Source organism: Mus pahari, chromosome 16 (genome assembly GCF_900095145.1).
Source record: "Mus pahari chromosome 16, PAHARI_EIJ_v1.1, whole genome shotgun sequence".
In the NCBI taxonomy this organism is placed as follows: domain Eukaryota; kingdom Metazoa; phylum Chordata; class Mammalia; order Rodentia; family Muridae; genus Mus; species Mus pahari.
In genome coordinates this window covers 63,601,551-63,621,556 of record NC_034605.1, presented here as the reverse complement: position 1 = coordinate 63,621,556, position 20,006 = coordinate 63,601,551, and the positions used below count along the sequence as shown (strand labels likewise).

The 20,006-nt window shown below is 39.8% G+C and overlaps 1 protein-coding gene across 2 annotated transcripts in view; it reads left to right on the top strand.

Annotated features, from left to right (window-relative positions):
• Positions 1-18,293: 18,293 nt before the first annotated feature.
• LOC110333950 (cathepsin J) overlaps positions 18,294-20,006 on the top strand; it is a 6,284-nt gene continuing 4,571 nt past the window's right edge. Inside the window, exons 1-2 of one of the 2 annotated variants that reach the window (XM_021215743.1) lie at positions 18,294-18,366; positions 19,631-19,767. In XM_021215743.1, the coding sequence (XP_021071402.1) occupies positions 19,642-19,767 (126 nt within the window). In that variant the 5' untranslated portion in view covers positions 18,294-18,366; positions 19,631-19,641. Of the gene's footprint in view, positions 18,367-19,630; positions 19,772-20,006 lie in introns of those variants that run through there. The other variant, XM_029547541.1, reaches the window with a different exon arrangement.

Sequence of the window (20,006 nt, the reverse complement as noted above, 5' to 3'; positions counted from 1 at the left end):
CCTGAACAGAACAGCAATGGCTTGTGCTATAAGATCAAGAATCAACAAATGGGACCTCATAAAATTGCAAAGCTTCTATAAGGAAAAGGACACTGCCAATAAGACAAAAAGGCAACCAATGGATTGGGGAAAGATCTTTACCTATCCTAAATCCAATAGGGGGCTAATATCCAATATATATATATTGGTGATCTTGCTAAAGTCACTTATTTTTCATAGTGCTTTTGTAGATCTTTTTTCCATTTCCCATGCAATCGTATTGTTTGCAAGGAAAATGTGCAGTTTTGCCTTGCTAGTTCAGATCCTTGGTGTGGTTGACAAGACAGTACAGTTCAAAATAGAAGTGAAAGTTGATTTATATATTATATATATATAAATAATATAATATATATTATATATATATTCTTGAAATATATACATATATTATATATATTCTTGAAATATATATATATAAATATATATATAAATATATATATATATATAATATATATATATTTCAAGAAGTTGGACTCCAGAAAAGCAAATAGCCCCATTTAAAAGTGGGGTCCAGAGCTAAACAAAGAATTCTCAACTGAGGAGCACAAAAGGGCTAAGAAGCACTTGAAAAAATGTTCAACATGTTTAACCATCAGGGAAATGCAAATCAATACAACATTGAGATTCCACCTCACAACAATTAGAATGGCTAATATCAAAAACTCAGGTGAGAGCAGATGCTGGCAAGGATGTGGAGAAAGAGGAACACTCCTTCATTGCTGGGTGGGATTGCACGCTTGTACAACCACTCTGGAAATCAGTTTCCTACTTCCTCAGAAAATTGGACAAAGTTCTACCAGAAGATCCAGCAATACTGCTCCTGGGCATATACCTGCTTGTGGACGTTGTACATCGTGGTGCGGAGCCTAGTGCGCACCACGATGTACAACGTCCACAAGCAGGGCCCTAGGCCCTGTGAAGGTTCTATGCCCAAGTATAGGGGAATGTCAGGACCAGGAATGGGAGTGGGTGGGTTCTGCTTGTGGACGTTGTACATCGTGGTGCGGAGCCTAGTGCGCACCACGATGTACAACGTCCACAAGCAGGTGGAACTTGTGGTTCTAGCTGTATATGTAGCAGAGGATGGCCTAATCAGTCATCCGTGGGAGGAGAGGCCCTAGGCCCTGTGAAGGTTCTATGCCCAAGAATAGGGGAATGTCAGGACCAGGAATGGGAGTGGATGGGTTGGAGAGCAGTGGGAGGGGGAAGAAAGGGGATTCTTGGAGGGGAAACTAGGAAAGGGGATAACTTTGATGTGTAAATAAAGAAAACATCTAATTTAAAAAAAAGGATGGGCCTTGGAACCGGAAAGAAAGTTCTAAGAAAAAATATAAATGGCTGATAAACATTTTAGAAGCTTTATAAAATTCTTAGCTACTTGGAAAATTAAGATTAAAACTACAGAAATATTCCATCTCATGTCAATATGGCCACTATTAAGAATGCATGTGACAACAAATTCTGAGAGGGAAATGGGGAAGGGACCCTCACATGTTGTTGCTGGTGAAGTCACAATTCCATTCAGTGTGCTTATCCGACTCCTCCAGATTTGGGCAGACTTCCAAGTCAGCCTGAGTAAGCTTAAAATTTCCTAAGTAAAAGGGAAGTAGAAACCCAGACATATAGCAGAAATTAAAACAGTAATGCCACCCCTGAAAACATTCATTCTCTCAAAAACTTAAGGCCATGTTTCTCAACCTGTGCATTGCAATCCATTGTGGTGGGGGAGAGTCAAAAGGCCTTTTCACAGGGGTCATATGTCATATATCTCCCATGTCAGACATTTACATTATGATTCATAATAGTAGCAAAAATATAGCTTTTTAGTAACAATGAAAATCTTGTTGCTCTTTCATTTTAATTGTTTCATTTATTTTTTTTTTTACACTCCAAATTTTATTCCCCTTCCAGTCTTAGCTTAGGTATTCTGATTGGTGTAAGGTGGAATCTCAGGGTCATTTTGATTTGCATTATCCTGCTGAATAAGGAAATCTTCCCTCCAGAATATATCCCCCTTCTGGTCCAACCTCCAACTGTTCCACATCCCACACCTCCTCACCCTCCAAACCCCCATCTCCAAGAGGATGTCTCCACTCCCACCCCCACCCCACCAGACCACTAAACTCCTTGGGGCCCCAAGTCTCTCGAGAGTTAGATACATCTTCTCTGCCTGCACCCAGATCCTGCAGTACTTTGCTGTATATGTGTTAGGGGCCTCATATCAGCTGGAGTATGTTGCCTGGTTGGTGGTCCAGTGTCTGACAGATCTTTGGGGGTCCAAGTTAATTGAGACTGCTAATCCTTCTACAGGGTAGTCCTCCTCCTCAGCTTCTTCCAGCATTTCTCTAATTCAACTACAGGGGTCGGCTGCTTCTGTCCATTTGTTGGGTGCAAATATCTGCATCTGACTCTTCAACTGCTTGTTGGGTCTTTCAGAGGGCAGTCATAATAGGTCCCTTTTGGTGAGTGCTCCATAGCCTCAGTAATAGTGTCAGGCCTTGGGGCCTCCCCTTGAGCTAGATCCCACTTAGGGCCTGTCACTGGACTTTCTTTTCCTCAGACTGTTCTCCATTTCCATCCCTGCATTTATTTCAGACAGGAACAATTATGGGTTGGTGTTTTGACTGTGGGACAGCAATCCTATCCCTCACTCGGTGCACTGTCTTTCTGCTGGAGATGTGCTCTATACTTTCCCTTCCCCTACTTGTAGAGCATTTCATCTAGGGTCTCTCCCTTCGAGTCCTGAGAGTCTCTCTCCTCCCAGGTCTCTGGTTCACTCTGGGGGATTCCCCCAACCTCCTACCTCCTGAGGTTGCCTGTTTCATTCTTTCTGCTGGCCCTCACCTACTACCAGATCAGGTTCCCCACTCTTCACCACTCCTCTGCCCCATCCACTTTCCCTCCTATGCCCTGCCCTCCCTTGCCACTTGTGATTGCTTTCTTCTCCCTCCCAAGTGGGACTGAGGTGTCCTCACTTGGGCCCTTCAGCTTGTTGATCTTTTTAAGTTCTGTGGACTGTATCTTGGGTATTCTGTATGGTTTGTTTGTTTGGTTGTTTGTTTGTTTGTTTGTTTGGTTGGTTGGTTGGTTGTTTTTTGGCTAATATCCACTTACTAGTGAGTACACCCCATGCATGTACTTTTGGGTCTGAGTTACCTCACTCAGGATGATAATTTCTTGAAAATAATTTTATGGTGGGGGAAATGTATTAAAGGGTTGCACCATTAGGAAGCTTGAGAACAAATAATTTAGAAGATACTCCAGTGTATGATTCAGATAAGTATCTTCCATGGAGACAATGCAGATACAACTATCTAAGTGGGCCTGTCACAGTCAGTGGAGAAATATGAAAATGCCAGTGAGTGTGGAAAGCCACAAGCTGACAAATGAAGGCCTGAAAACAATTGTCTCTGGACAGCCAAGGCTATGAAGAGAAATACTGAATCAAAATAAAAATAGAAATAAAAATGAAATAAAAATATTACCAAAACTTACAACCAAACAAACAACAACAATAACAAAAAATAAGTACGAAAAAATGAATATGAGGCATATGTAGAACTTTGGAAGATTCTAAAAGATAGCATTTATGTATTATATACATAAAAGGAGAAGAATCCTAGGTGAATGGCATAGAACATATTTTCAACAGGATCACTGAAGAAATTTTTCCAAGCTAAGAAAACATTTATGCATACAGGTAGGTATAGTGAGCACACAGAGCCAGGATCCAAGGCTAGAACTACAATTGGTATTAGGAAATTGGGTTTTCTGTTAAACTAGACTATGTTGGTTTAAAAAAAAAAAAACTTAAAAGATTTGTTTGATTTATGTAAGTACACAGTTATCGTCTACAGACATACCAAAAGAGGGCATCTGATTCCTTAACAAATGGTTGTGAGCCACTATGTGGTTGCTGGGAATTAAACTCAGGACTTCTAGAAGAGCAGTAGGTACTCTTAACCACTGAGCCATCTCTCCAGACTGAATACGTTATTTTGGAGGAAGACCATGGTGGCATTTGGAAGCTTGGGCTATAAAAAACAGTTGAGTGTTCTGGGCTTAATGTGACATTCACTATATTCTGTAAACTATGGGGAAGGATAGATGTAAGAAAAGTTGTTGTTCATTGTTGTAAGTCTCCTATGTCTTGCGTATGAAGCAATGAGAGAAGAAATGATAGCAGAGTGTGAGTATTGTGTCTAGGAAGAAATTTATATTGCCCTAACATAAAACTAGGCATTCTGATTGCGTAAGTTTAAAGAACATAATAGAAAACCATTTTGGTTAAATTAGAAAAGATTTTGTGTGAATGGGAAAAACGAAATGCATGTGAGATAGACATTCTTATCAGGCAGCTCTGGTAAGCTTCTGAAGCAAGCTTCAGGCAGGTAAATTAGCCTAAGCCAGAACATATGTAGGATATAGTAATGAATTAAACCCATACTGGTAATGATGTGCTAGTGAACAACCCCCAACATGTGAGTTCTGATAGTTCAAAGCTACTGCCCAATTAAATGATAAAAATACTAGAATTTGGGAAATGGCTTGTAAGATAGTACCACCACACTCTGACACATGGCTTTTCTAGCCTCTATATTTAATATCCATCTGCAAGAGGACATGAGACTCTGTGCATGGCCTCAGTGACTATTAAACTTTCAGCAATATAGATGGGACCACAAGAACTACCTGTCACCCATAGCAAAAACTCAAAAGAAACTTCTGATTATCAAGCTATGCCATTATCCCAGCCTACCACAGCTAGAAGAGTTCATAGCAGATATGATTCAAACTGGCAAGCTCCAAAGTGTCTTCACTGGAGAATATTTCTCCAGTGGAACCTGAAGAAGCATTCCAACAAAACTGTTTTCCACTGCGGAGATGTCCAGTAACTTTTATATTAGCATAATATTATGAGGAATGTTAAAATGAACCAAGTACATACTGTAAAAAGTAACTTTTATTCACGTGATGTAATTGTCATCTTAGAGGCTTACTTCTAAATAAGATCACCCCTTCTAGTTCTTTCTGAACACTGGCTGGATGGTTCAACTTGGCTGTTCTGGTTCAAGCTCTTCTTTCCAGCTGAATGATTCCAACTGGCTTCTCTAGGCTTCTGACTGAATTGCTTTGCCAGTCCTCATTCTAACTTTGCCAATATCTTCTAGTCTCCTGACTCCTTCTCATTTCCGGGCTTATTCTGTTTTTACCTGTGTCTAGCCTATCTCTGCAAAACTACCCAGTAAAACCTGCTCCTGAATGAACACAGCCATATTCATCTGCTGAATACAGTTGAAGCTCATTGCCTGAGTTCAACTGAAGTGTACTCCCTCCTGTCTGGTTCAGTGTGAACTGGGAGCATTCTATTTCAGACTCTTTCTATCAAAACTTTCTCTGATTTGTCTGACACTCAATTAGACATCACTTTCAAAAATGATTGCATCCTTTTACAAACCTTATCTTCATTTTTAGGGATTAATTGCATATACTACAGATGTGCATGTATTCTGACCAGATCATTCTGTAATCCAGACTATACATCCATTCCAACAGAATTACATAAACCTAAAAGGTCTTTGGATGCTATCCCCTGCCATAGTATCCATGTTGCTGTATTAAAATTCTTCTACAAATACAAAAGACAAATCTTGTATGAACATCCTGTCTAGTGCCTTCCAGCCCATATGTCAGAGTACTCTGCTATAAAGGTGGGGTCATTTAGGTGCTGACCATCATCCTTGAAGCAAAAACAGAGCTTACTAGCCATCACAGGTGAAGTGCCTCTTTGTGTCCAGAGATTCAGAGCATTGGTGAGTTATCAAGGACAGTAAGATGCCCATGGTGCCTAGTCATAGTTTTAGAGTGTACAGGATGTTCTTTGTGGCTTACGTATTAACAAAATTATACTGGCAGCATATATCTGCTGGGTTATTTTTCACTGCTGTATTTTTAAAAGATAGAGGCCAATCCAATGGGGAAAATATATAAATTAAAGTGTGTAGGGATGGTAGAGGAATGAGAGAGAAAGGGGTTATAAGTCCTCTTCATGTCTAGCAGACAGCACTTGAGTAGATGTGATAAAGGGGAGGTGGACTGTTTTGGCCTAAGGCTTCTTTTCCTGTTGACTAACTCTTTCCTCTGGATTTCATCTATCTCTTGGGGCTCAGAGAGTATCTGACTTAAATAAAGTCCAGAATCATTAGTCACTAGGAAACAAATGACTAACACAGATGAACATCTGTAGATCTTTGCAAACCTGGGGTCACTGTGTTTGCCAGAAACAAGGTCACTCATGTATCTGCATGAATGCCTGACCATGCTCTCCCCACAGCTCACATAGCTTGCTAAATGTGGTTCTTAGTGGTATATGTTAGAGTTTGAAGAATTAGTTTATACAATTGGAAGGCAGCAAAATAAATAGCAAATTCCTTTAGATATCAGTGAAGGAATTCAGACTACAGTATGAATTCAGTCTCCTGCACTTAGCCATATATGTTGTATGAGATTTACTGTGTAGAGCTTCTACAGGTAAAGAGGGGAAGTATTTCTTGTCAGTCCTTCCTACTCAGTTATCTCAGTTCTACATTTGTGGATATCTTTAAAATGTAAATGTGTTAACAGAATTTAACCATCTCACCTGATATTACAGAATTTCTGCCCAGATAATTATAGCCTAAAACAATATGAACTTATTAATTCAAGTCTCTCTGCCATTCTTTATGAACACTTGGTCTGGCTTTTCTATGGCATTGGAAGTGGTAACGAGTACGGAGTGTCTCAGACATAAAGAATATAGAGTAATCTACCTTTTTACACAGAAAGATATTTCCAGGTTATAGATGACATATTAGTCAATTAAGGGTGAAAAACTTATTAAAGAATTTATAGGAATCTGTGATACAGAGTCAGTCTAGTACACAATTAAGGCATGTGTGACGAGTCCTTAAGAGACAGTCAGCATGACAGGAGTTAGTTGATGGGCTTTTATCCCAAATCTCAATAAAGATGTGGTGGAGATAAGTTACATTCTGATTAGAGTTTGTTGACTCTGTTCATTTTACTGAAGTGTCAAGGAGAGGAAAAAATAAAAGACAGAAGCTACATTTTGCTTCATTCCAGCTCAGGAGGAAAACATTGGATCCCATACCTGGAGAGCACTTGGTTGTTAAGGTACAAGTTCACATACTCATCTCCCATCTCGATTTGATGTTTTGTGTTTTCATCTACTTCCTGTTGTTTCTTGCTTAGATCCTACTATACAAAATCAAGATCACTGAGCTGGAAACTATCAATAAACTACTTGTTTCCATACTTACATCGAGGCTTCCATATTTCCCTTTTGTATTTGCTTGCCAGATTCTATGGCATTTGGGAGGTTTCCAGGAACAAGTACCAAGGGAAAGACCTGTGTCCATCACGTGCAGAGTCAGCCTACATGGCCAATGGTTTTCTGATGTCTGTACTCAGAGAATCCTTTGGTGCTCCAGTGGGAAGTCATGATTAGCTCTAGTGAGGAAGAGGTCCCCATTCAGGTGGGAACCATCATCTTGTTGAGGAAGACACACTAGGCTTCTGATGTACCTGATTCCTGCCAAGAAAATGATTCTGTCACCTGAGCTTCCTTTATCTTAACCATTCTGACGGGTGTGAGGTGGACTCTCAGTGTCATTTTGATATACATTTTCCTGTTGACTAACAATGTTGAACATTTCTTTTCTTCCTTTTTTTATTAGATATTTTCTTCATTTACATTTCAAATGCTATCCCCAGACATTTCAAATGCTATCCCCAAAGTCCCCTATACCCTCCTCCTGCCCTGCTCCCCAACCTACCCACTCCTGCTTCCTGGCCCTGGCATTCCCCTGTACTGGGGCATATGATCTTCACAAGACCAAGAACCTCTCCTCCCATTGATGGCCTTTAGGTACTTTTTGACCATTCAAGATTCCTCAGTTGAGAATTCTCTGTTTAGCTCTGTACCCCATTTTTAATTGTGGTATTTGTTTGATTTTGGAGGTTAGCTTCTTGAGTTCTTTATATATTTTAGATATTAGCTCTCTATCAAATGTGGGGTTGGTGAAGTTTTTCCCCAGTCTATGGGTTGCAGATTTGTCCTGTTAACTGTGTCTTTTGCCTTACAGAAGCTTTTCAATTTCATGAGGTCCAATTTATCAATTGATGATCTTAGAGCCTAAGGCATTGGAGTTCTGTTTAGGAAATTTCCCCTGTACTAATGAGTTCAAGAATCTTTCCTACTTTCTCTTCTATTTGATTCAGTGTATCTGGTTTTATGTTGAGGTCCTTGATCCACTTGGATTTGAGCTTTGTGAAAGATGATAATATGGATCTATTTTCATTTTTCTACATACAGACTGCCAGTTGGAGCAGCACCACCTACTGAAGATGCTTTCTTTTTTTTCCATTGTATGTTTTTGGCTCCTGTGTTGAAGATCAAGTGCTGATAAGTATGTGGACTTATTTCTGGGACTTTAATTTCTGGTCCTACTTGCAACAGATATCCTGGGAGTCCTGTAGACTGTTGCCCTGACTGTGGCAGATCTTCTAGGAGCTCTTCAGACTGTGCAGTGTTGAAAGAGCAGGAGACAGGTAGATGTTCCCACACACTGGTGCAGACCATAAGAGTGATGGTGTTCATACATAGGGCAGGGGTGAAATCCTGCATTCCCTAAGCACCTGGGGACTCACAGCTGCTGTGGTTTATTTGGGTGGCTATCCTACCTGTTGTCCTGGTGGATTTCCTGGAAACCCTGTAGATTGTGCAGTGTTGTGAGAACAGTGGGGAGGCAAGGTTGTAGGGAGGAGACAGGCTGATGACCAAGCTGATTTCCTAGGTAAATTCCAGCAGGATGAACACAGATTATAGATTTTTTTGTAGGTGTGTTTGTTGTTTCATCAGTTTCTGCCATTGTGTTACTCCTGAGTCACCCCAGTGTGGTTTTCAGGACTTAGCTATGTTGGAATGACAATACTCATCATTAAATTTTCAGTGGGTACTAGTTGTTAAACAGAAGCAAAAATTCCTGGCCTTCCTGCTCCCAACATCAATGGCCACAGTTCCCCCAGTTGTAGGAGGAATGGCTGCATAAATGTTTGGGGCTGTGCAGCCTCAAAGGCAACTCCTGAAGGAGGACCTAATTGAAGATTGCCTGAGAGGCCAAGGATTGCTGAAACAGACAATGGTAGCCAATTAGGAACTGCTGTTTGGAAGAGAAGCTTTCTTGGGACTAAAGGAGTATGGGGAACAGGCAGCACCTAATAGAAACACACAATAAGAGAATAAATGAAAAAATATGATCCATTCTTCTACATTCTCTTACACACACAGCTTAACATCAAATGATCACCTAATGATGGAATATTTCAAGAAAATGGACCTATGCAGCAAACTGGTGAAGCCAGTTAATCTCTGACAACATAGACTTTAATTAAAGTCTAATAAAACTCATAAAATATATAGAGATAGACACTACATACTCATCAATAGAAAAATCCATCAAGAAGGCATTGCAACTATAAATATCTATGCACCAAACCTTAAAGTTAGGAAAGACAAAGTTCATGAACTATTATTAAAGCTTAAATCATGTACTGACACTTATACATTGATAGTGGGTGGCTTCAACACTCTACTGGGGTGGTAATCAGGTGTGGGAAAGTGAGGGACAGAGAGATAGAATGGAAATTGGTGGGGTCATCTCTGGGCCAGGGGAGGCTCCCTGAAATGGAGTGGGGATGACCCTTACTGAGACTCCAAGCAGCAGGGGGATAAAGATCCTTTAGCCAGGTGAAACCTCCACTGAAAGGAGGAGGACGGCAACACACCCACAAAATCTTTGACCCAAATTCTGTCCTGCCTACAAAAAGTGCAGGGATAAAAATGGAGCAGAGATGGAGAATATGGCCAACCAATGACTGGCCCAACTTGAGACCCAAATCACCGAAGAGAGCCTACGTCTGATAGAATTAATAATACTCCTCTACGATTATTGAGATGAAGCTAGCTGGGCTGCCTCGCCTTACCTCAGTAGGAGATGATGTGCTTAGCCCACTGCTACTTGATGTGCCAGGGTGGGATGGTACCATCTTCTCTGAGGAGGATGGAGGGCATGGGGAGAAGGGGGCATGTAAGTGGGAATGGAAGGACATGAGGGATCAGGCTATAAAATGAACTAATTAATTAAAATTGTATAATCCAGACCTTATAAAACTGAAAGGCTTCTCCATGGCCAAAGAACACATTGTGCAGACAAAGCCTCAGCCTCAGAACAGGAAAAGATTGTTACCTCCTACCCGTCCAATAGTGGGCTAATATCCAAAATATTTAAGGAATGAAAAATCTACATAAATATGCCAATTTTAAAATGGGGTGCAAATCTAAACAGAATTCTCAAATGGCTGGAAAACACTTAAAGAAATGTTGATCATCATTAGTCCTCAGAGAAATGCAAATCAAAGCTACTTTGAGATTTCACTTTACATCTCTCAACATGGCTAAGATAAATAAAACAAGTGATAACTTATGCTGGTTGGAATGTGGATTGGGGAGGCCAGTCATACATTGCTGATGAGACTACAAACTCATACAACCACTATGGAAATCTGTATGAAGATACCTCAGGAAGATGGGAATTGATCTACCTCATGATTCAGCTACACCACTATTGAGCATATAACTGAAGTTGCTTCATCCTACAACAGAAATACTAGATCAATCACAGTCATTTCTGGTCTATTTACTACATCAGAACTTTAAAGCAACAGAGATAACTGTCAGTGGATGAAAGGGTTTTTTAAAAGTTAAATTTAAAGGTAAATTAATGAAAATAGAAACAAATGATCCTGATTGAGGTATCCAAGGCCCATAAAGACAAATATGGAATGTTTTCTCTTTTATGTGGGTACTAGCTGTGAAGTAAATGATAAGCAAGCTACCATAAAACATTGAGGTTAGGTGTAAGTAATGTACTTGTGGAGGTGGTGATCAATCTTCCCAGGAAGGAAAAATGTGACAAATAGGTATAGACAACAGCATCATAAAACAGGACTATCAGGTGGGGAAGAGGAGGCCTGATGGGATGAGAGAGAATTAAAGGAAAGTCAGGTAAATTTAAGGGCCACTCTAAATGTACTGTGGGAACCTAATACTGTTGAAACTTCAGAAAATATATACACATATGATGGACATCAATATGAAGTCACCAAGCAACAGATAGAATAAAGGACTCTGCCTCTGTGTCTATATCTGTTTCCTGTGCACTTTCTTGGCCTGATTGCCTTTGGTGTGTTTCTTTTGTCCTTCTCTAATTTGTTTGTTTTTGTTTTATCTTGCATTGTTTTGTGTTTGATTTTATTATCCCTTAGATGCTTGTGTATTTTTCTACAATAGATAAAAAGGGAGTGCATCAGAATGCCAGTTGATGGGAGGAGTAGATAAAGTAGAAAACAATAACTATGACACATTATATTTTTTAATTGATTTGCAGACTGGTTGAACAAGTTTGCAATTCCACCATCAATGGAAGAGTGCTCCTCTTTCTCCACATCCTCACCAGCATGTGCTATCCTTGAGGGCTTTTTTTCCAATTTTTCTTAGGTATTTTTTTTCATTTACATTTCAAACCCAGGATAGCAAAAACTCTTCTCAATGATAAAAGAATCTCTGGTGGAATCACCATGCCTGACCTCAAGCTGTACTACAGAGCAATTATGATAAAAACTGCATGGTACTGGTATAACAACAGACAGGTAGATCAATGGAATAGAATTGAAGACCCAGAAATGAACCCACACACCTATGGTCACTTGATCTTTGACAAGGGAGCTAAAACCATCCAGGGGGAAAAAGACAGAATTTTCAACAAATGGTGCTGGCACAACTGGCTGTTATCATGTAGAAGAATGAGAATTGATCCATTCTTATCTCCTTGTACTAAAGTCAAGTCTAAGTGGATCAAGGAACTCCACATAAAACCAGAGACATTGAAACTTATTTTTTTAGCTTAGCCATTTTCATTGGTAAAGGTGGAAGCTCAGGGTCATTTTGATGTGTATTTCCCTATTGACTAAAGATGTTGAACATTTCTTTAAGTGCTTCTTGGCCATTCAAGATTCTACTGTTGAGAATTCTTTGTTTAGCTCTGTGCCCCCATTTTTAATTGGGTTATTTGGATTGTTGGAGTCTAACTTCTTGAGTTCTTTATATATTTTGGATATTAGCCCTCTGTGGGTTATAGGGTTAATGAAGATCTTTTCCCAATCTGTAGGCTGCCATTTTGTCCTATTAACAGTGTCCTTTGTCTTACAGAAGCTTTTCAATTTCAAGAGATCCCATTTATCAATTGCTGATCTTAGAGCCTGAACCATTGATGTTTTGTTCAGGAAATTTTCTCCTGTGCCAATGCATTCAAGACTATTTCTGATTTTCTCTTCAATTATATTTATTATATCTGGTTTCATGTTGAGGTCCTTAATCCACCAGGACTTGTGCTTTATTCAAGGTGATAAATTATTTGACAGAGTTGAAAGACAGGGAAACAAGGAAAATTTTTCTGTGATACATGCTAATGAAGTTATGTCTGCCAAACTAACTATGACAGCTAGTCTTGGCTGTCACGTGAACATACAAGGGAAAGAGAAACTCATTTGAGAAATAGCAGATTGACCTGTGGGTATGTCTTTAGGGCAATTTCTTGACTGCTATTTGATGGAGAGGGCTCATTCAACTGAGTATGATATCATCCCAACACTAGTAGGCCCAGGCTCTACACTAAATTGGATATTGCTATGATAGACCTGACTATGTAGTTTTGTAAGAGAATTGTGATGGTATTTGGAAGCTTGTCATGGAAAAGCCTTTGTGTGCTCAGAGTTTAATGTAATACTCAGTGTGCTCTGTAAATTATGGGGGAAATCCAGAGGAGAGAACAGATGTTATCCATCTTAATTCTAGGTTTTCATGTGTGAAGCAATGAGGGAAAAGATGATAAAGTAGTGTGAACATTGTGTCTAGAAATAAACACTCATTACCTCCACATACATCTGCCAAATCTCATCTGTAAATGATTTTAAGAATGATAATATAAAATCATTTGGGTTAATTTATAAACCATACTGTGTACTAAGAATGATGTAATGCATGTGAGACAAAAATTTGCCACCAGGAACTCTGGTAAGAACAAGGAATCAAAAGCAAGCTCCAGACATGCCACCAGGCAGCTCTGATATGGCCCTAGCACAAGGCATACCTATGATAGGATAATGAGCTAAACCCAAGCTGGTATTGATGTGCTATGAACTCAGGCCCAAGCAGTGAGTTCTGATAACACAAAGATACTACCCAATGAAAGGTTTAAAAAATAGAACTGTGGGCATGCTCTAAAGAATCACACTTCTGTCCTTCCAAGACGCGAGTTCTCTGCCCTATACATTGATATGCATTTTCAAGAAGATTAAGACGCTGTGCATTGTCTCAGTGACTTTCAGAATTGTATTTAGGCCCACACAGGTTTTCTTTTCAGCCATAAACATAGGCTAAGCTCACCAGGCTGTCGGTGTCATCCTCCCAGCCTGTCACAGTTAAAGGACTTCTCAGGAGATGTGGGTCAAGCCTGCAAACTTCCAGAACAGTCTCCTTGGAGAACATTGCCCTGCACAACCCATCAGCAGCCTTTTCAGCACAAGTACTGTTTCTCACTTCATGAGATGCATTTTAACTTTTATATTCACATGATATTACAAGGAATGTTTATGTGAATGTACTGAATATGTTCCAAAGACAAATCTTTTGTGGGCATCATAATTTCCTAATGCCTTGCAGCCCATGTATAATAATGCTTCATGAAAATTACTCCACATTAAGGGTAGAGTGAGAATCATTCCTGGTATCAATGAACTTATTGGCTCTTAAAGGTAAAGTATCTGTCTCCTTGTGGCCAGGGATTCAAAGCAGCAATGAGGCATCCAAGGCCATGAGGTGTCCAGGTGTCTGTGAAGCCTCATCAGGGTTTTAGAACATGTGTTCCTTGTGCCTTATTATAAACAAATATCATATTGAAGGCATATATCTGCTGAATTATTTTTCTCTTCTTGGTTTTGAACAGGTTACCAATAAGGAAGACATAGAATTGGAAGTATAAGGAAAGTAGAGATAGGAGGGAGAAAAATGACATAGGGCCTTATGTCTATCAGAGGGTAGATAGGTAGTTGTGACGCAGGAAAGGGGATCTGTTTTGGCCCGAGGCTTCTGTTCCTGTTGATTAGCTCTTTCCTGCTGATTGTGTCTATCTCTTCATGCTCAGAGAGTATCTGACCCAAGGTCTAGAGTCCTTGTTCAGTGGGACACAGAGGGACGGAAGTTTACCTGTAAATGTTTCAAGCTAGAGTTCACTGTTCTTGCCTAATGCAAAATCACTCTGGCATCTTTATGGATTCTGACCATTTTTCTCCCATAGATCACATATTCTTCCAAAGGAGGGTCTTAGAGGTTTATGTTAGAGACTGAAGAATGGACCAATACATTTGGAAGGGAGAAATAAAGAACAGACATCTTAGAGGTCAGCAAGCAAACTAAGACTACAGTGTAAACTCTGCCTTCTAGGCTTAGTTGGAGGTTTGTATGCCTTACTGTGAAAAGCTTCCACAGGTAAAGAGCAGAAAGGATTTTCTGTCATCCCCTCCTTCTCAGTGAATTCAGTTTTTTATAAGTGTATTTAAAAAGTGGTTGTTATAATACAATTAACTGGCCTACCTGATATTACAGAGTTGTGGCAAGCTGCTTCTGGCTACGGAGGAGGGGGGAAGAATGGATATATATATATATATATATATATATATATATATATATATTCCATTTCTGAGAAGCTCCTTGGTCCAGTCCCTCAATGGTATTGCAGGTGGTAAAGACTGGAGGTGTCTCAGACCCTGAGAAAATAGAGTTAGCATTTTCTCTATCCAGTATTTTCTAGGTTCTAGGTAACAAATGAGAAAACAAAATCACATTGAGGAATTGAAAAAAATTTAAAAAATTTACAGAAATTTGTGATGCAGAGCCAAGTACATTATCAAAGTATGAGTAAGGAATCCTTAAGAGACAACCACCCTGACAGAGATCAGTTGGTGGTCTCAGGAGAGAAGCAGAGGGAACATGAGTTCTATTTTGAGTAGTGTTTGCTGGAGATGCTTATTTTACTGATGTGGTAAGAAGAAGACTTGAAGGTCAGGGACACCTGAATTTAATTCCAGCTTCTGGTTCCCACTCCTGGGGAGGACCTGTTTTCTAAGATGCAAGTTCACAAATTCACCTTCCTTCTCTGCATCCTATTCTGTGTCCTTCCCATTTATCTCCTCTCCCTTCTCAGTTGGCTCCTATTACAACACTAGTATCAATAAGTTATAAACTCTGACATTAAGATATTATGTGTTACATTCTCATATTGAGGCTTTCATTGTTTTTCCATTTTGATTTCCAGAATTTGTTAAATTTCGGTCAGGTTTACATGGACCAAACAAGGGACCTAAGTCTATCACATGAATAATCAATGTAAACCATCAGTGGTTTCTCTGTCTGTGTTCAGAGACACCATTAGAATTCCAATGTGAAATTTTGATAAGCCCTGCTGAGAAAGTTCTCATCGATGTGGGAACCGTTATCTCATTGGGAAAGGCACCATGCTGCCATTGTGCTTTGGTCCTATCAACAAAATTACTTTTCTGGCTTCATGGTTAGTATCATTTTTGTAGGTACATCTTATAAATGCTGTCAGAACACCCCCATGAAGATGGCACTGTACTTGGTACTTCATCAGAAATAAGGAAGTCACAGAGCTCCACAGATAAGGTAGCATTTTAAATTGTTTCATATGAGTAAGAAACATAGGACCAATACCTGTGGTTCTAAGCCTATTTGAATTATACTTACTAGAATAAACTCTGTAGAAAGTGGACAAAATTCTGACTGAATATGTGCTGTTGAAGTGCACATGGCCATTTCAAGAACCCCAATGCCTCAGACCCATGGAAATGGCAAAGCCTTCCCTCTATGCAGAAAAGAAAATTGGCCTTTATCTAAAACCAGTGCATATTTGGTAGACATTAATGATACCTGGTTGCACAACATTCCATTAATTCTAAAGGTATCTCATATTTCTTCTCCACAGTTGTCCTTTGCCCATTTCCACAAGGTGTATCTTACCTCATGGATTGTTATGTTCTCAAACCATGCTTAAAGAAAATCACTCTGGAAGTCTTGTTATGATCAGTGGAAAATAAGCAAAGTTATTTGTAATGAAAGATGAAGGTACATATTACTGCCATGGGGTTGCTCCAGGAAGAAGTCATCCCCATTTGTGAGGACCTGGCAGTCATGAAAATCAAAGCATTGGTGAAAATTGCCCCAGTCATGTAGCTTTGTGCTCAAAGGAAATGTAAGGTGAGCAACACTGAGATGCCCTGTCTTGTTCTAGGCAGTTTACACTACTGCCATCTTACAACAATTCCATGTCAGCAGTTTCCAAACTTCACTAGGAATCAGGATAGTCCTAAGGTCTAGAGCATATTTCAGTGACTGTCACAGCATTTCCTGAGACCTACAGAAATCACCCAGACAAATTCTATCATGAAGGAAAGGAAATATGTAAAGAAGCCCTATCACTAGTCATAAAGCTATTTGAAGAAAAGAATAAAAGCTGCTTGGAGAAAGAATATCAGATTTTTCCTATGGTGTGACAGTGGGTGTATCGCACTAAGTCTAAGGCATCTGAATGCTCAAGAGTAGTTGGTAAATATACACAGACACTATATTTTAGTGACTTTTTTCCATATGATCAGGTGAGAAAAAATGAAATTACATAGGTAGGCAGCGAAAGGGGATCTAAGGAGTTAGGGGAAGGGAACGAATATGATAAAAATTACACTACATGATATTTATAGAGAATGGAATGAAAAAATAAATTGGACATGTGAAGTGTGAAACAAGCAGAAGATAAACAGAACATTGAGAACTGTATGCAATACAGTAAGAGATGCTGTCTCCTAATGGTATTTTTAATTTCTCTAGAAATCTTATGTGAACATAAAAAAATGTATCCTTCACTATATCCCCAATATTTAACCATTTCTTAGATAGTATATGGTATTGGATAGTTAAACACCTTATATCTCTTCCCTGATCTAAGGAAGCCACCAAAGACAATAACTAAATATGGTGTCTCTGTGCCATGTGATATGATAGAACCTGAGAAAATGAGAAAACTTAAGTCATTATTATAGGATCGTATACTTCTTAGTGGTCCCACTTTTTAATACTGCTGCAATGGAAACTGTGTTTCTTTCAGACTCTTATAAGGAAAATCACTCAACCCAAAGCAGTAGCCAAATATCTTTCAAAAGAAAAAGGAAGTATAGGTGCTAAGGCAGAGAGCTAGAGGATTACTTTTTAGATTACTGCCCAAAGCTACCTTGTAAAGGAAATTCTTCTAAATGTCTCTCTCCGTGGTGCTTACAAAACTATGTGAGGGCCTGAATGTGTCCTGAAAATGGTAAATATAGACACTTCCAGTTGTGTGTTGCCACAATGAAGAATGATGGGTAAAACGGTAATTCTAGATGGCAGCTCAATTTAATCTCCAAGAGAAGAAACCGAGTTTCATGAGATCCCTAATAGCACACTCGTTCATAGTTCCTAGTATGGTTCAGCCTTAAACATCGCTTTCCACTTTGGGAGTTACTGTCTCCTAAATGATCTCATGAGACCCAGCACTGTTACACCCTGATACAGGGGAAAACAACAACCCAGGGTCAGTATTCCCATAGTATCTAACCATAGCTGAGGACTAAACACAAACTAGAATATATTGACCCCACACCAGAGATGGTTAACTAAAACTTCCCGTTCTAAACTGCAAGTGTATGAGACCACACAGCTCTTCCAGTAAATACAATCAGCAAGCAGAAGGCCAGATAGACTGTGATCCAAGACCTAGTGGATTGCTATCTAACTTCCTTTGACAAGGTCAACAAGTTTAGCTCCCCACTGTCAACAGGGTCAACCTTCCAGCGTCAAGCTCAACCTTCTATCGTCAGGATGAAATCATATCTCAGAAAGAGCCTCAAGTCCCAGTGCCTGGAGGCCTAATCCAGTCACCAATACCGCCAATCAAACGAAGAGCAGGACTGAGAGGGTGGGACCATCTGTGCACTTACTTAGAATTTAAAGTCTGAGTAAGGTGTTGCTGGTCAGATCTCAGGACCACAGCAACCTCTGAAGAGTTGAGTCTGTGGAGTGGACTAAAGCGGCATCGGTCACCACAGGTGAGACCCTGCCTGTGCCAAGGCAAAATGGGAAGCTATCTTGGTGGGGAGACTTGAGAGACTCCATTGAGACTCAGGCAGATTTCCACAAATGAAAATATATTCTAAGGATCAGCAGCTCTTCTGTGTGTAGGTGGAGGAGCGAGAGTAGAAAGGCATAGAAGAATCCAGGTGTCTTGCACCCCAGGTTTACATTTGTATACAGGTTCGCAGTAAGTGCAAGTCTTGATCTGTCACCAGTGAATGAAATAAGGTACCATGCACACCAGTAACTGTCATTATTACGTCCTAGGAAATAAAGGTTTTTTTTCTTGCACATAATCCCCTGATAAATCTGGTTTCAATTGACTTGTACAGATGCAGTAGAAGCAGCCATGTCCCTATCTAGGTCCTTGGGGAACGATGCTTTAGAGACCCAGAAATTCCTGAACCTGAAATTCCATTTAAGGATGACTATTGTATGCTACTTCCACTTGTGAATCTGGCTTCCTATGGCTTGTCCATGTGACACCACGGAGAGTTTGGTTACATGGTCCCAACAGCAGTACGAATGGAATAGTACCTGTGATTCTTCCAACATTCATTATAGAAGACATTTCACAAAGTTTTCATTCAAGAAGGGAGGTTTCAAGACAAGCCCACTACCTGATATGTTAGAAGAATATATTATGACATATGCCCCCAACTCTTGATCTCAAAATGGAATTTGGATCTGATGCCATATAGCAGAGGTTTTATTTGGTATAAATTAAGAGACATGCAGTTTTTGTTTGGTTGGTTGGTTTGGTGTTGGTTTTGGTTTATTTTTCTGTTTTCGTTTTTGTTTTTCGTGGTTTTGTTTTGCTTTGTTTTTTATTTTGTTTTGGTTTTGTTTTATGTGGTTTGGTGGTTTTTTGTTGTTGTTTTGGGTTGGTTTTTTTTTTTTGGTTTTCTGTTTTTTGTTTTGTTTTGTTTTGTTTTTGCTTCTGGTCCTCAGTGTTTAGGGAGCTCTTTCACAAACAATGAGGTAAAATACACCTGAAGTTTTCATTGATAGAATTCTGGGCATTTGCTCTTCATTTTGCTTTGGATCTAATAACTATACATGGTTAATTTATTATAAACTTATCCCAAGCCTGTTTTTTTTACAGTCTTTCAAAAAGTATTTGGAAGAATGTTTCAAAGAATTTTATTGACCATAGGTGGTTTATTTTCTTAGGAAAGTGTGAGAAGACATTTAAACAATATTGGTGTAGTCATGTCTTCATCTCTCATCCCTCTCCAGGTTCTTGAAGCATGACTTCTACTGTCCTTCTGGTAATCCTGTGCCTTGGAGTGGCCTCAGGTGCCCCAGCACATGATCCCAAATTGGATACTAAGTGGAAAGACTGGAAGACTAAACATGCAAAATCATACAACCCGGTTGGTAAACTGGAAACTGTGCAGAAGGGCCTAAGAGTGAAGTCTCATTGCTGTTGGAGGTGTCTAGGCACACATTAGAGATCACAGGACCCGCCCCCCCGCACACACACACACACCCCTTCACTGTGAGGAGATCACAGGACACCCCCCCCGCACACACACACACCCCTTCACTGTGAGATCACAGGACCCCCCCCACACACACACCCCTTCACTGTGAGGAGATCACAGGACCCCCC